The sequence below is a fragment of the Coenobita brevimanus genome, chromosome 55 (genome assembly GCF_032717465.1).
Source record: "Coenobita brevimanus isolate Jiangsu-jjx chromosome 55, ASM3271746v2, whole genome shotgun sequence".
Taxonomy (NCBI): domain Eukaryota; kingdom Metazoa; phylum Arthropoda; class Malacostraca; order Decapoda; family Coenobitidae; genus Coenobita; species Coenobita brevimanus.
In genome coordinates, this window is record NC_137008.1 from 47,416,702 (window position 1) to 47,433,185 (window position 16,484).

General features: G+C 41.2%; 1 protein-coding gene across 1 annotated transcript in view; it reads right to left on the reverse strand.

Moving 5' to 3' along the window:
* Positions 1-77: 77 nt before the first annotated feature.
* Positions 78-16,484, reverse strand: part of Taf1 (TATA-box binding protein associated factor 1) — a 667,992-nt gene continuing 651,585 nt past the window's right edge. The window contains exon 36 of the mRNA XM_080273519.1: positions 78-1,860. Coding sequence (XP_080129645.1) covers positions 1,660-1,860 — 201 coding nt within the window. The 3' untranslated portion in view covers positions 78-1,659. The remainder of the gene's footprint in view (positions 1,861-16,484) is intronic.

The following is a 16,484-nucleotide window of genomic DNA, read 5'->3' on the forward strand; positions in this document are numbered from 1 at the left end:
TGCTGAGATGGACGTTGTGAAAACCAAATGGAAAGGTGAAGGGTGGAATCCTCAGCATACGAGTGGATAGGGTTATATGTACCGTAAGGAAGAGAGTTGGTGATAGGACAGAGCCCTGAGGAACACCACTGTTGATAGATCTAGGAGAAGAACAATGGCCATCTACAACAGCGGCTATAGAACTACCAGAAAGGAAGCCAGAGATAAAGGCACAGATAGAAGGATAGAAATGTAAGAGGGCAGTTTGGAAGTTAAAGATTTATGCCAGACTCGATCGAAAGCCTCTGAGATGTCAAGTGCAATGGCAAAGCTTTTGCCAGTTCCCAAATACTGATGGGTCACAGCAAGTTTCAGCTCCAGGAAGACAGAGTTACTTCGTCATCTGTGGTTGGTTATCTTATTTCTCCCAAAGTCAGTCACAAATAAAACACTTTCATGGTCTAAATGGTATCTTTCTCTAACTCTCCATCATCATATTCATTGAGGAATCCACTCTGTGGTCAAAAAATCCCCACCTAGCAGATGCAGAGGTCCAGTGTTGATGTTACTGTTGCTTAATCACCTCTTGTGAACACTTCCTACCTCCTTAAAAGGTCCCTACACTGTAAGCAGACTTGTCATACCATATGGATGAGTTCATGGCATTAGGAGCATTCCACAAGCTCAATAAATAGCCCTTACGTTCGTTCATAAACTTGAGAAGAGTTCACTGGTTTGTGAATTTACTGAGACTCTTGTGAATGTTCACAGCTTATGATAAATACAAGCATTTTTTTTTTTTTTTTTTTTTTTTTTTTAAATAGATGCCATGCTGAGCATTTGAACATTGGTTCCAACCATAACTCATGCACTCTGTGTGTGTGTGTGTGTGTGTGTGTGTGTGTGTGTGTGTGTGTGTGTGTGTGTGTGTGTGTGTTTTAAGCCCAAAATCAGTAACCAATTTTGTTTTGTGATATTTAAAGGTTGGTGCTTTCCTGGCAGCATGAGAAATAATCACTGCTGCCTGGCTTCAAAAACCAGTTGAATCTATAACCATTACTATCTCTGGTGTGGAATATTACATCCATCCTCCATTGCCCCATGAGAAGCGTGGAAGCCCGGGGCTAGGCAAGTTGGTCTTGACATTTAAGATGAGAGTGACCAGCCTCACTCATCCCTGAGTGACATTACATGAGCAATTAACCCCAACGACCCCTTGGATATAAACCTTCATTGGTTCAATCCGATTGGAGCGCTGTAGTTACCCACTAAAATTTGGTTTTCGGGTTATCACCCAGTGTAGTAAATGGTTTCCTGGTGTACAGGAAACTATGTGGGTTGTCACTCAGTGTAGAGTCACCCACAGGCAGAAGGAAGAGGAAAGAATGAAGAAAAGAAAGACAGAAGAGGGAGTGTAAAGTCACCCGTAGGCAGAAGGACGAGGAAAGAATGAAGCAAAGGAAGACAGAAGAGGACCATGTTATAAATAATTCCACTGCCTGGTTTGAAAAACATTTCCAACACCTATAATTAATACAAAGGATCTCTAATATACTGTAATAGCTTTCCATAATTTCTGTCATCATCCATAACCTCATTGCTATATACAACAATACATCTCCATTACACTCACTACCTATGGGAATGAAAGCAGGATACTTCATCCCTGTTACTGCTAAGTTAGAACCACAGATCATGCCCATCATCATCATCCTCTGGTATATTATGGTCAGGCTGATGTGGGTCCTGCTGGTTTTGTTGTTGATGGTGGTGCTCTTGCTGCTGAAGATGTTGCTGTTGCTCCTGGTGTTGTGTGTGCATTCCATCTTCATCAGAGTCAGATACTGCCAGATCATTATTAATTGTTGCATCATCCTGTGGCTGTTACACAGAAGATACAGCATTAGATCAAGAGTGAAATAACAGGCCGCTCAATCTACCCATATATCACAGCAATCTGAACTGGTACATTCTACAGTCTTTATTTATCTATAGCCAGACACCATAATACCATAAGGGGTGGCTGTTTTACTTTGAGTTAGTTGTCTTACATGGAGGGACACTAACCCTCCACCAACCCACTTATTGACATGTAGGGAACACGTGTGTGTTTGTTATATGGTTGCAACTAACAATTGTAAATGGTTTCCTGACTTACAAGAAACCATTTAGCTTGTCACTCAATGTGAAGCCACCTAAGAAGGAAAGAAGCATAAGAATAAGTGACAGGAAAGATGGCAGAAATAGGATGAGAAGAGGGCAGACACAGAAAATGAATGATAAAGGTGAAGGAAGATGTAGACAGCACTACATCAAGTGAGTGAATGATGGTCGCCACCACCTACCATGAACGGCAATAATGATCTCAAATAATCCTTAAAAAATATATATATATATATATATATATATATATATATATTATGGTTTGACCACAATTATGCTAGAGTAACAGAACATAAAACAATAGCCTATAACACTTATAAGAGGGCCAAAACCAAAGAAGCCTTTAACTGTTTTAGAAATATCAAAAACCACGCCAAAACTGTTATCAATCTTTCTACACAGACAGGCTAACAAATTACTAAACAACCCAAATGATAACAAAATATTCTGGTCAACCCTTAATTCATTCAAAATTAACTTCACTACCACCTCTTCCATTCCACTTTTACAGTCCCCCAATGAAAATCTAGTAAGTGACCTACATGGAAAAGCCAAACTTCTTGTTGACATTTTTTCAACAAACTCAACTCTAAATACAGAAAATCACAATATTCCTGTACTTGAATTTGATTCCCCTCAAATACCTTCTTTCATGATTCACACCAGATACATACAAGCTGTATTACAGAATCTCTCAGCAGACAATGCTACTGGTCCAGATGAAATTCCTTCAATAGTACTTAAAAACTGCTCCTCAGTGTTGGCTCCTGTATTGGCAAAATTTTTCCACTTATGCATCCGTACCTCAAGTTTTCCCGCCTCTTGGAAAGAAGCAAATATCCATCCTGTTCCTAAAAATGGGGCAACTTCTGATCCATCAAACTATAGATCAATTGCAATAACTTCCATTCTCGGTAAAGTTTTGGAGAAACTAATTAACAAACGCATAATCAAACATCTAGAAATCAATAAATTAATCAATGATCGGCAGTATGGATTTACACAAGAACGTTCAACTGTAGACATTCTTCAACTTCTTACCCATCAGATTAACAAAACAACAGACCAACACGGTGAAACACACACAGCAGCACTTGATATATCAAAAGCATTTGACAGAGTATGGCACCGGGCCTTATTGTCAAAGATGACACACTATGGCCTTGCATCACTGGTTCCTCTAATTTCTTCTTACCATCATAATAGAAAAATATGGGTCATGGTAGATGGAATTTATTCTCAGTTTCATTCCATAAATGCTGGCGTACCTCAGGGATTAGTTTTGGCGCCAACCCTCTTTCTCATTCATATAAATGACCTCCTATCTGTCACTCACAACCCAGTACACTCTCATGCTGATGACTCAACCCTTCATAGTTTTTTCACATTTAGTACCTCTATCTATCTATCTATCTATTATCCAATCCTACATTGCCCCATGAGGAGTGTAGGAGCCCGGGGCTAGGCAGTTGGTCCCGACATTTAAGATGAGAGTGACCAGCCTCACTCATCCCTGAGAAGCATTGCATGAGCAATCAACCCCAACCACCCCTTGGATATAAGCCTTCACCGATTCAATCCGATTGGAGAGCAATGATTACCCACTCAAACCACCAGGCACCAAAATTTGGCTATATGGTTACCACCCAGCGTATTAAATGGTTTCCTGGTGTACAGGAAACCATTTGGCTTGTCACTCAGTGTAGAGTCACAAACACGCAGAAGGAAGAGGAAAGAATGAAGGAAAGAAAGACGGAAGAGGAAGTGTAAAGTTAACCATAGGCAGAAGGACAAGGAAAGAATGAAGGAAAGGAAGACAGAAGAGTATGGAAGGAAGGAAGGATAGAGGAGAGGAATGGGCAGAACAGCAGCACTACATCGAGTGAGTGGATGGTGAGCGCCCCCACCTACCACACAGAAATTTGATATTATAAATTCCCAAATAAACACAGCAATTTCTCTGAACCTGGACTTTCCTAAAATTAATCAATGGGGACAAACAAATCTGGTCTCATTTAATGCTCGGGAAACGAAATACATTAATTTCTCCAACAAAAAGAATCCCTCAGACACATAATTTTTAATGATGTCTATATTCCCATAACCAATACAATTGATATCCTAGGTGTTACTCTAAAAACCAACCTAAGCTGGACAGCTTATGTTAAATCACTTGCTAAAAATGCTCCCCCAAAATTGGGACTTATGTACTGAGTTCGTGAGTTCTTCACTGATGAGCAGATGGCCACAATATACAAAAGTCATGTGCATTCTCAGATCAAATACTGTTCACCACTGTGGAGTGGATGTGGAGCGGTTGCACTGAGGCAGTTGGACAAAATTCAAAATAAGGCCATTAGATTAATCAATAATCCTGCCAATATGCAGGACATTCCTCCATTATCAGTATGTAGAGATGTTGCTTCTTTAGCATTATTTTATTGATATTTTTACTGTAAGTGCTCTGACGAACAGGCTTCAATTGTGCCTCCCCTTCACATTTTCTCCCGAAATACTCGAGCAGCTGGTAGTGCCCATGAACTCACACTCTCCCCAGCAATGCAGAACCTCTGCTTATCAAAATTCATTTATCCCCAGAACTACTACTCTCTGGAATTCACTTCCTGGGAGTTGTTTCCCACAAACATTTAATCCACTTCAATTTAAATCCAGGTGTTATAAATATTTTTGAATGGAGGATGCCTTTAGGCACATGGACTTATTTTTTTTTTCTTTTGTTTTTCCTTCCTCCATTCATTATCAATAATATATATATATATATATATATATATATATATATATATATATGTACAGATATAGATATATAGATAGATATAGATAGACAGACATCTATCTATCTATCTATGTATCTATCTGTCTATATATATACACAGTATACAAGGTCTGTTCAGAAAGTATCCGACCATAGGCTCTAATAAAATACATAGCTAGCCTGTTGAACTAGGACACTAATCCCCCTCAAAGTAAGCCCATTCTGACTTGACACACGTAGCGTAGCATTCTTTCCGGTGCCTGAAACACTATTAAATGTTGGTTTCTGTTATAATGCAGGTGTTTCGTCGCATTCATCATGATCTCTCTTTTTTTTTTTTTTTGGTTACAAATCAGGAACCCTTCAGTGGAGTTTTGAGCTTGGGGGATAACCAAAGTTGCATGGAGCCATGTCTGGTGAGTATGGAACCTGCCAGACCTGTGAGATGTTGTGCTTGGCCAAAAATTCCTGATTCAGTTGAGAAGAATGGGCAGGGGCATTGTCATGATGCAGTTTCCAACTAGCTACTTTCCAAGAGTCTGGTCTCTTCCGTCAAAATGCATCAAGAAGACAAAGGATAATGTTGAGGTAGAAATGTTTGTTGACAGTCTGACCTGGTACATATTTATTATGCACAACACCACGGAAGTTGGAAAAAACTGTCAACAAGCATTTCACGACCTGTCATGCTTTTTTTGGCCAAGTCGGCCCTGCATGCTTCCACTGGGACGACTGTGCTTTGGTTTCTGGGACATGCCTATACACCCAAGTCTCATCTCCAGTGATAACAGTCTTCAGAATGTCTGGATCACGATTTGCACACTCCAGCATGTCTCAAGCAACGTTCTTCTGCAGAGCTTGTTGTTCACATGAATGGAGCTTTGGAACAAACTTGGGGGCAACTCTTCGCATGCCCAAATCATCTGTTAAAATTTTGTGTGCTGATACAGCACTGATTTCAATTTCATTAGCAATTTCTCTGACAGTCAACTGATGATTTCTCATGACCGAAAGTCAGACTTTCTTCACATTTTCAGCACTCCTGCTTGTTGATGGTCTCCCATGACATGAATTGCTCTCGACTGACATTCGGCCATATTTGGGACATATGTACCACTCCTTTATTTGCATAACCCCCATGACTTCAATCCCCAAACTTGCTGGATCTTCCTGATAGTTTCAATTTGGGTATCACCTAGTTCTTGGCAAAATCAGATGCTGTAACGTTGTTCAACTTTTTCTGTCATTCTGATGACCGCAGGAACTATGAGCGTAAGATGTATGACCATGAACCCAGGCTGACTGACAGCCACTGAGTCACTCATGGAGGCTGGCATTAACCTCACATGCACATGAAGGCCCTGCACTGTGCTACACAAAACCTTGTCCCTATCCTCCAACTGATTGGTGAGAAAAAAATAATGAGGCCGGATACTTTCTGAACAGATCTCGTATATAAATGAGTACATGTGTGTGTGTGTGTGTGTGTGTGTGTGTGTGTGTGTGTGTGTGTGTGTAGGGGGGGGGGGACAGTCATAGGAAAGAAGGATGGGCTCAAGTGAAGACACTAACAAGTTGAGGTGATAATTGTAGTTCAGGGAAGGGTAGGGGATAAGTGGAGGAGTGGAGACAAAATGGGCTTTAATCTGACCCGTCCCGACTGATTTTCCACCACTGACTCCTCCCAATCCCAACCAATTTTGGAAAAAAAATTTTTTGGTTCAAACCTCCGCTTTTGGTGAGAAACATTGAAAATTCATTGAGAAATCGCTCACCTGAGGTTTAAAATACTCGATACAGGTAGCAGTACTCCTTACCGTACTGGGTTTTCTATCAGGCTGGCTCCAAAGAAAATGAGTTCCATGGGAGGTTAACTATTCCACACCACTCATAAACGGTATTTATTTATATATTTATTTGGTACAAATTTATATGTAGTACGAGAGTATATTGGTTTTCAAACAGTAATATAGGCAATATATGCATTGTCTCACTAACACATCAACATACCCGACCTTTTCTGGCGACATTAACCGATCATCATTTCTGACTGTTTCTTCCTCTAATGCTACGTAAACTTTGTCCTCCACACTGTCATCGACTGGGGAATCACTCTGGCCCTGAATGTCTTTATTGGCCAGGTCACTGGTAACAGGTGAATTGCCGAGACAATGGCGTGCGGGGGAAGGGGAGGTCATGCGGGGTAAGGCACTGTCCCTGCCTGGCATCTTGTAGAGGAAGGTGTCCCGTATATACGTACCAAAAATCACGCACAAAAATTGAAAATTGTGCAAATTATGAACCTTGCAATTGCGCGACGTACTGGTACGTCGATGGGTTAGCTGTGACAAAACGTTGCGACGTACTCATACGTCGATGGGACCCCTCGGGTTAATCTGAGAAAAAAAAAAAAAACTTACAAAAGACCTTTAAGAACCAATTATATTCTTCTGCTGGGGACAACCTGTACTGTGATACCAACTCTAACGTATGGAAGTGAAACTTGAACCTTGTTGGAAGGACACAAGTCAAGAGTGAGAGCAGTGAAAATGAGGTATTTGAGAGGAGCTTGTGGAGTCACATGGAGAGACAGACTGACAAATGAGGAAGTGAAGGAGCATTGTGGTGTGGATGTGGATGTGATAGAAAGCATTAGGAGAAATACACTGAGATGGTTTGGCCATGTGGTGAGAATGAAAAGCAAGAGACTAACAAGGAGAGCATATGCGAGTAAGAGGGAGGCCAAGAATGAGATGGAGGGATGGAGTGGAGAGGTATATTAGAGAGGGCATTGTGAGATGGGAGCAGGGCAGTGAAATGGTGTTGGACAGAGTGACACTGAGGAGATTTGTTTATGGCCACCCCTTATGGGAATGAGGCATCTGGCAACAGACAGATAGACTGATAGACAGAAAGCAGCAAACCTTCACTGTCTAGCCAGAAATCATTGGTAGCCTTGCCAACTCCTTCACCTTACTTCTACTAACATGTGTTTTGGGTAAAAACTGACATTCTGGGCTAGAACAAATTTAACACTTTCAGTTATTTTCTTTGTCTGTGGGAAGAAACTGTTCACAGATTATACAACTAGCAAATCAAGGGCTCAAGGTTTTAATAACTCAAAGAGAATAAAGCAGTCTAAAGGTTCACAATAAAAAATTTAACATTACTGCAAGAGGTCTGCAAAGATATTACAGTTACTGTTGAGCAATCCTGGTCTGTCTGACTGAGCAGACCCCTCACCTGCTGGCAAGTAACCACCCCTACCAGACCATCCTGTGTAGTGAATCGATGTTCCCTTCTAGCAGACAGTGCCTCATGGAAGAGTGTGGAGGTTTGGTTCCAGATGGACACTGCAGTTGCATCTCCCCACCCAGTTACAGTAACAGGAGCACCACAGCAGGCTCCATATCACCTCTTTATCTGGTTACAATCCAGCTTGTGAACACAGTGGAATCTCCTAAATCACAGCTTTATGGTACTGAGCACATGCCATGATCTGAGAAATCCACAAGTTAGAAATAACTGATCTTACAGGAAAAGCTGCTTAGGTGTCTTTCATCTTGGAAAAGTTCCCTCCCTAACTCCCAAATCTATACCAAACTGGTCACCAGCGAACACTAACAACCCAGAAAGAATCAGTAAAGCCTATTTAATGGGAACGAACAATATTGTAAGCTTCTTGCATGTCTCTGACTGACAACATTGCTTGAATGGACAGGGAGGGGGGAGAAGGGAGGGGTTCCAAGGCTTGAGGTGGAATATGGCCTCTCAGCCCAAGGAAAGTATAATGCTGCCTCATGCTGCTACCTCTGTGCCACTTCCTCATCATCAACCTCCCTCAGGAACCCCTCAAAGCTCAGTGTGGAGACAACAGAAGCAGCGTTGTCGCCGCCCTCAGCTGCCTTCGTGTCGTTGTAAGAGTTGTCAATTTGTTGAGATTAATTCTTTATCAAACAAGCGTGGCCTTTCCACATTTTCTATAGAAATGAGTCTTTCAGAGGTTGCTTGTTATTATTCCTGGATTACCTCAGCTCCTGGGCATTTTTATAAACTTACCTCTGAAAGCTATAAATAAGGATTTAGAATGGGTGATATACTGACGCGACCAGTCGGAGCAGTGGTTGGTAAACAACGCGACCTGTTGGAGAGGTTGTCAGTATACAATGTGACCTGTTGGAGAGGTTGTCAGCAAACAATGCCATATGCGTGCTTCCTTAAATAACCCAAAATAGGTATATTTTGTTTCTGTCCCCTCACTTCTTGCAATTACAATTCAACAATTAACTATCTGTGTTGCATATTTACCAAAATTACTTAACTTGAGATCGTGAGTTTGTTAAAGGTGGAATCACCGCATCCGTTTGGTAAAGAATTACTGTACAGCAAGCTCTCACATAATGCGCGAATATTGTTCCCGGAAGGTCCCGCTTTATGAGATTTTCATGTTATAGGGCCATATGTTCACATGTTAAGGGGTTTCATGGTACCCAAACCATCACCAAGTTCAACTTTTGGGGCAATTTTCAGGGATTTTTCCCAGATATTTACCTACCTAATAATGACTTCACTACATACAAACACTGGAGGATTCCTCACCTTGAACTGAAGAGGTTGTGGGCTTGCTGGGGGTAGGGAGAGTGGGGTTCCAAGGCGGGGCAGGACTCCTACTGGTCCCCAGGTGGCCAAAAAAAAGAGCAAAGATAACACACAGCACATGTGGAGCCAAAGCACGAGAAGAGGGTTGGCTCAAGTGAGGCAGAAATGCTCAGTGGACCATGACGACAACCTGCGTAGACACCTGACAGCCATACGTTATTGGCTGATGCCACCTGCACTATGACTGTTGCTGCCCGAGTTGTCTTCTCATTGTGTTATGACCAATTTTTTTCACGTAATGACTGTTTAAACCTTAATTTGTGGTCTCAGGCTGCGTAATCCCTATCGTCGCAGCATAGTATGGCTTAACCCGCCGTGTGCCGGCTATTTTTAGCCCTCTGGGTCACCCCAGTGACGGCCATTTTTCGACCTTTTTTTTTTTTTTTTGCTAAAATGATAGATTTTGATCTGGAAACAACGAATTTCACCATTAAAATGCTCACTGAGGCTTGGAAATGAGTTTTATTGAGCCCTGCATACTCATGTACAGGTATAGCCACTCTCTCTCACTCACCACTGACGTGGGAGAAAGCCGTTTTCTATGTAAGGTATACTCAGGTATTTATGCTGGGAAGGTATAGCAATGTTCAGTACACTTTTCTGATCACTTATTACTTCAGCATCTATCACAATTTGCATATCTTTCTCACTGTGAATGCGTTCTCTTACACTTGCTTGAAGATAGGTACAACCTGACTTCATTACGTACAGTCCTGGCACTTACAAGAAGGTATTTACAACTTGACTTCACTATATAGCCCTTACATTTACAAGAAAATATTTACAACTTACACTTACATGAAAATATTTACAAAATGCCTTCACTATGTACAGCACTGGGTGGGGCACACAGGCAGAGTGAGGCAGAGCAAGCGTGAGGGGGGAAGCGAGTGAGTGTATGGCCTTGACAGCCTGGGGGATGGTAGAGGAACAGTTACCTTACGTGCCTGCCAATTTTTAACCGCGAATCTTGAAAAGTGCGGTCACAGTGAAGTTTTTTATTTTCGACTGTTTTAAAACGGCACTGGCACTGGCCGCAGTATTATGTCAAACTGTTTTAAAATGGCACTGGCACGCGGTGGGTAAAAAAAAAAAAGGGCCAGATTTTTTCACCTGCATTATATGTCATTTTTGCATTTTGACCATTTCCTGGCCTCAAAAATTGCCTTCCGTGTGTTTTTTTTTTTTTTTTTATGCGAGGAAGAAGGAACCAAAGGCCATAAGCCCGCAGTAACAGTTCCCTCCAAGAGAAAAACAAAATACAACAGAGAGCCAAATTCAAGATCCGATCCTTTAGAGATGCCTGGACACACTACATTTGAAAGACTGGAGATCATAGGCAGCAGGAAATACAGACAGAGGGAGACAGTTCCAGAGCTGACCTGTTGCATAAATGAAAGACTGGGAGTAACGGTTAACTCTTGCATTAGAGAGTTGGACAGAAAAGGGATGAGAGTTTGCTGCCAAACGGGTGCTACGCGCCCGTCGAAGAGGTGGAGGAATGCAAGCAGACAGTTCAGATGAGCAGTGACCATTAAAGTAGCGATAGAAAAGAGATAAAGATGCAACAGTGCGGCGAAGAGACAGAGGTTGAAGAGAGTCAGTAAGAGGAGGAGAGTTAATGAGACGAAAAGCCTTTGACTCCACCCTATTGAGAAGAGCTGTATGTGGGGACCCTCCCCACACATGAGGTTCACGCACTCAGATCGCACATTGAGTGAGAGCTGACTGTACCACGTTGAGTCCGTAATGGTGGGCAACTTTGACTTTCTTCTCAACACTGACAATCCCCCATATTACAGTACTGTACAGTACATCTAACTTTTAGTTTAAGTTAATGTTGGCTTCCTCTTCTTCCCCTTACTTGAAGATGTTGTTGACTTAGGAAGGCTATGATCAGCCATGGCAGCACTGGGCAGGCAGAGGAGGCATGGAGGGGAAAAAAGAATCCTCTTGTAAACCACACCGAAACCACATGCTAACAACAGAGAGGAGACAATGCACTGGGCCGGGTGCAAAAATGTCAAACTTGTGCATCCTTCATGCTTGATGTGGGAGGGAAATGCTGTAATTGGCTTATAGTATGTGCTATGCTTGAATAGAATGGTTTAGTAACTGCCATCCCTGACTACAACTGGTTTACGTCCGGCTAGATGCATGGACTTCAGGTAATGGTGGCGCGTATTACATGAGGCAACAGAAAAGCATCACTCTTGAGGCAGCATCCACGAATTTTGTGTTCTTTCTGAGTTACTGATGTTGCAAACTGCTGCATGATGTTGCCATGTATTATGAATCTGCAACTTAAGCTTGTGCAATTTAGGTGATTCCACTCCAGTTTCCTGGATTACAGAAACCTATTAGGCTTGTCACAGAGTGCAGTGCCACCTGAAGTGGAAAGAAGCATAATAAAATGTAACCAGAAAGAACGGAAGAGATGAAGGCAGACATAGAAAAAGAATGATTAAGGTAAAGGAAGAAGTAGGCAGAACTACATCATGTCAGGGGAAGATGACTGTTATCACCTGCCACCAGACTGTACTGTATAATCAGCTAGCAGTAATGAGAATTAAATTATATTCTCATCATATAATGCGCACCGGTGTATAATATGCATCCACTATTAGGCAAAGGGTATTTAGGGGAAAAAAAAAAATGTATTCAATTTACAAATTATTCATATACAGCATCCACCAATAAGCTGTGAGGAAAAATAATTTCACATTAAATTATTTACTAAGGTAAAAATACACTAACATACAAATCCTTCATCAGTGCCTTACATTCATTAACAGGTGATCAACTGTCTTTTGTTTACAATCTACCGATGCATACGGAATGGTGCAATTGCTCCATGCATGAGCATATCTAACCCACAGAATGCTTAGTTTATGGTTTATTTATGATATATTAATAATAATGCATACCCATCTAGTCAGCAATATTGAAATCTTAATTGATATTAGCAATGCCACCGAGTGATTAACTTCTAACTGTTGGTGGCGTTGGCTCCCACATTTCACCATTATTTTTCGCCATTCTGGAGAAAAGGGTTTTGTTAGTACCAGTCACCTTAACCTATAGGTCAATCTCAAACCATGACCTTCATGGTTTAATGCACAGGGTGATTTCTGAAACAAATCTGGAAACAAAAGTGTGCATTACATAACAGGAAAAACAGTGAGTGCAATGAAGAATGAGGTTGTTAACAGTGATGGTCCCATCCCCTTAACCATGAGTTCATTCTGAAGATGAATAAAATCACTGCAGGCTGAAATGTACAGAAATGACAATGACTGGGTGGATGAGCAGTGCGTCCTTGAGTGCGAGGCCTGGGGGGGTTACGTTTCTAAAGGAAGAGTTGGGAGATAGGATGGGACTGGAGTGAATTGGTGTTGTGATGAAAAGAGGTAGACTGAGATGGTTGGGGCATGTGGAGAGGATGGGAGATGATAATTGGGTGCAGAAAGTGAAGCGTTAACATTTGGGGCAGGGTTGCAAGAGGTGACCGAAAAAGACTGGGATGAGATCACTGAGTGTGACCTAAAGGATAGGGGACTGAAAAGGAAACCTGCAAGAGATCGAGCAGCATAGACAGCTGCCACAAGGTGACCAAGGCTGATGCATGGAGGCATGTTGGAGCCTTTACTATATATTAAAAAAAAAAAAAAATATGGAAGTGGAAATAAAGTGAGAAGATACTGTATTAACCCTTAGGATGCAACAGCCCTTCTGAAATGACTTTGTACACAGCTGCATTGCAAGATGAATTTATACTCTCAGAATGCATTTGCATTGACAGTGATGGACAAAATTAATGTGCTTACAATTCTTATGCATTTATTTTACTTTCTGCAAAACAGCTGTGTGGTGAGTGAGGGGTGGAGTGACGTGGTCATATGAGGAAGAAGTGGGCAGGCCTTGGCCACATACATCACACAACTGATGTGTAAGCAAGTAAGTCATGATAACTCTACCGTACAACATTACTTTCCAAATCACCAGGTCATCAATAAATGCTCAAGATATATTTCTTTAGTGTATTTTTCCATGTTTTAATGAAGGAAACAATGAATAATATTTAACAAAATGGTTCTCCCATCTTTCCTGTCACTTATTATTGCTTTTCTTTCCATTACAGGTGGCTTTACATTGAGTGACAAGCCAAATGGTTTCCTGTAAGCCAAGAAACCATTTACAACGCTGGGTGGTAACCATATAACCAAACCATACGTGCTCCCAACGTGTCAACAAGTGGGTTGGTGGAGGGTTAGTGCCCCTCTCTGTAAAACAAATAACTCAGAGTCAAATGGCCACCCCTTACGGGATTATGGTGTCTGGCAAATAGAAAGATAGACAGATAGACTTACTGTGTACATTTTGCACTATTGGAAGACACTGCAATCATCTGTGTTATAACTATGGGGTGCATTTAAGAGAAGGTAAGTTATCAAATGAAATCTGTTAGTGTGGCCCTGGATATGAGAGGTGAGTTTTGTACAGGAAACTCGCACGGAACACGTGGGTTTCGTTCCTACCGTGCAGCGTTAGGTGCGAAATCGCGTATATTTAAACTACTCCGTATTTTGCTCCCTAGACCCCCCAAATGTGTTGTTTTGCTGTTATCTGTCACTGGTAATCACTAGAAAGCACTTTAAGTGGTTAGAAGGTTTATTTAATGTTATAACTCACAAATACAGTACTCCACAGCAAAACTTCAACACACAAATACTGTATGTAAACACAAGGAAATATTCCGACGCCGATCATAGGTAATCATATAAATCAGGTTAACTGGTACCAGGGCTTTATTTAATGCTTTATCTTTTTTGAGTGCTTTAACTTACAAGTACATACCAGAACAGTACATATTTAACTTAGAAATGCAGTACTGTGGAAAAGCTGTACAGCAAGTCTTTAACGAACAAACAAAAAAGGCAATATTCCGACGACGATCATGGGGTAATCATATAAATTAGGTTAACTGGTTACAAGGCTTTATATAACTGGTTACGAGGCTTTGTTTTAATGATTTAACTTCATTTAAGTGCTTACAAGTACAGCACATACGAGAACAGTAAATAATTAACTTACAAATACTGTACAGTACTGTGGAAAAAACGAACAAATAAAAAAGGCAATATTCTGACGCCTATCAGGTAAACTGGTTATAAGACTTTATTTCTTGCTTTAACGTTATTTAATAGTACTTTAAATTGCACATAAACTTACCAGAACAGTACAGTACTGTAAATATTTAACTTACAAATACTGTGCTACTGTACTCGGGAATGTCTCACTCCCTGAATAATTTCCCGCCTAGATCGTCACGTAATCAAAACAAACCACACGCTGCAGTGACGCTCGAGGATTTGATCTTTCAAATGCCTCTCCTGCGTTAATTTGTAGTTTTCATAATGGTTCTTTAATCTTACGTTGTCTTATATGTATCCCAGCCCTTACCGTGTATAATTGTGAGTGCGTTCCGTGAGATCGTGCTCCGTGCGAGTTACCTGTATATATGAGGTCTGTTCAAAAAGAAACTGAAGTTTTTAAATAGTGCACTAACTAGCCAGTGTAGTGTGATCACAATGGAAGTGCTGTGTAGGGGCAACTTTGAGCTTTAGTTTTCCTGCCGCGTGCTGGCAGACTTTGGACCCTCATGAAGCCGTGGTGCCAACCAATTTTTTTTGTTTTTTGTTTTTTCTGAATAAGTTAGAAATGATGAGAAAACATGGAGAACTACCATAAAAGTACTCACAGAAGGCATTTAGGTCAATTTTGATGTTGACTCTCCCTGAGCAGGCGGCTGAAAACTTTGGAGTAACGCCTGCAGACTTCACTGCCCACTGCCGCCACAGAGCAAGAGGAGGCAGAAGCTCCGCATTTTCTTCATCAGTAACTATGTTATTCAAGCCAAGGACACACTTGTTGGGTATATAGGTGATATAGGAAGTGTCTCCAAACATGGCTATGTACGTTGGCACATTACGACAAGCGAGTGAGTGAGCTAGACTGTCCATATAATGTTCGTAATAGTTCTTATTTTATGTTTCTGAAGTAGAAAGTCTGTGCCCACACGTATTATACGGTACATTATATTTGTTTTCCACATAATTATAATTCTTTTCATAGTCTAAGCACTCTTGGTATGTTTTCTCTCACACTCAACGCACTACCGTTTTCTTTTATTGCACGGCAAAGATGTTCGCACCATGTCCTTTCACTTAGTATACTTTCTCGCACGCACACACATACATACATAGCTTATTTTACTTCACGTACTATTATAAAACCACTAACACTAGTTTCTCATCATATTAAACTTACTTATGAGATAATTATCATTACATATTATTAAACTGGATGAGAAATAGGTGCGTGGAAGAAGTTGAGAGGCGGAAGAGAGAGTTATATGTAGAAAGGAAGAGAGAGATGAAAAGATTAGTAAGAGAGAGTTAGAAGAGAGTGGATGAGGAATTTGGAAGGAATTTGAGTGTAAAATGGAGGGACAGTAAGAAAATGTTCTGGAAAGAGGTGAAGAGAGTAAGACAGGGTGGCAGTGAAGTTAGCAGGGGAGTGAAAGACAAAAATGGTAGATTACTAGTGGAGAAGGGAGAAAAAGTGAGCAGATGGAGAGAACACTTTAAGGAATTGTTGAACATAGAGAATGGAAATAATGTGTGTATACGTGTCTGGGGAATGGCTGGGAGAAGGAGGGAGGTCAGAAGACAGGAAGAAATCAGTAAGATAGAAGTTGTGGAAGCACTGAAGAAAGTCAAATTGGGAAAAGCTCCAGGAACTGATGGAATGTGTGGTGATATGCTGAAACATGGGGGAGAGACAGTAGTAGAAAGGATGTGGAAGATGTGCAGACTGGCCTGGGAGGTAGGCAGAGTCCCAGAGGATT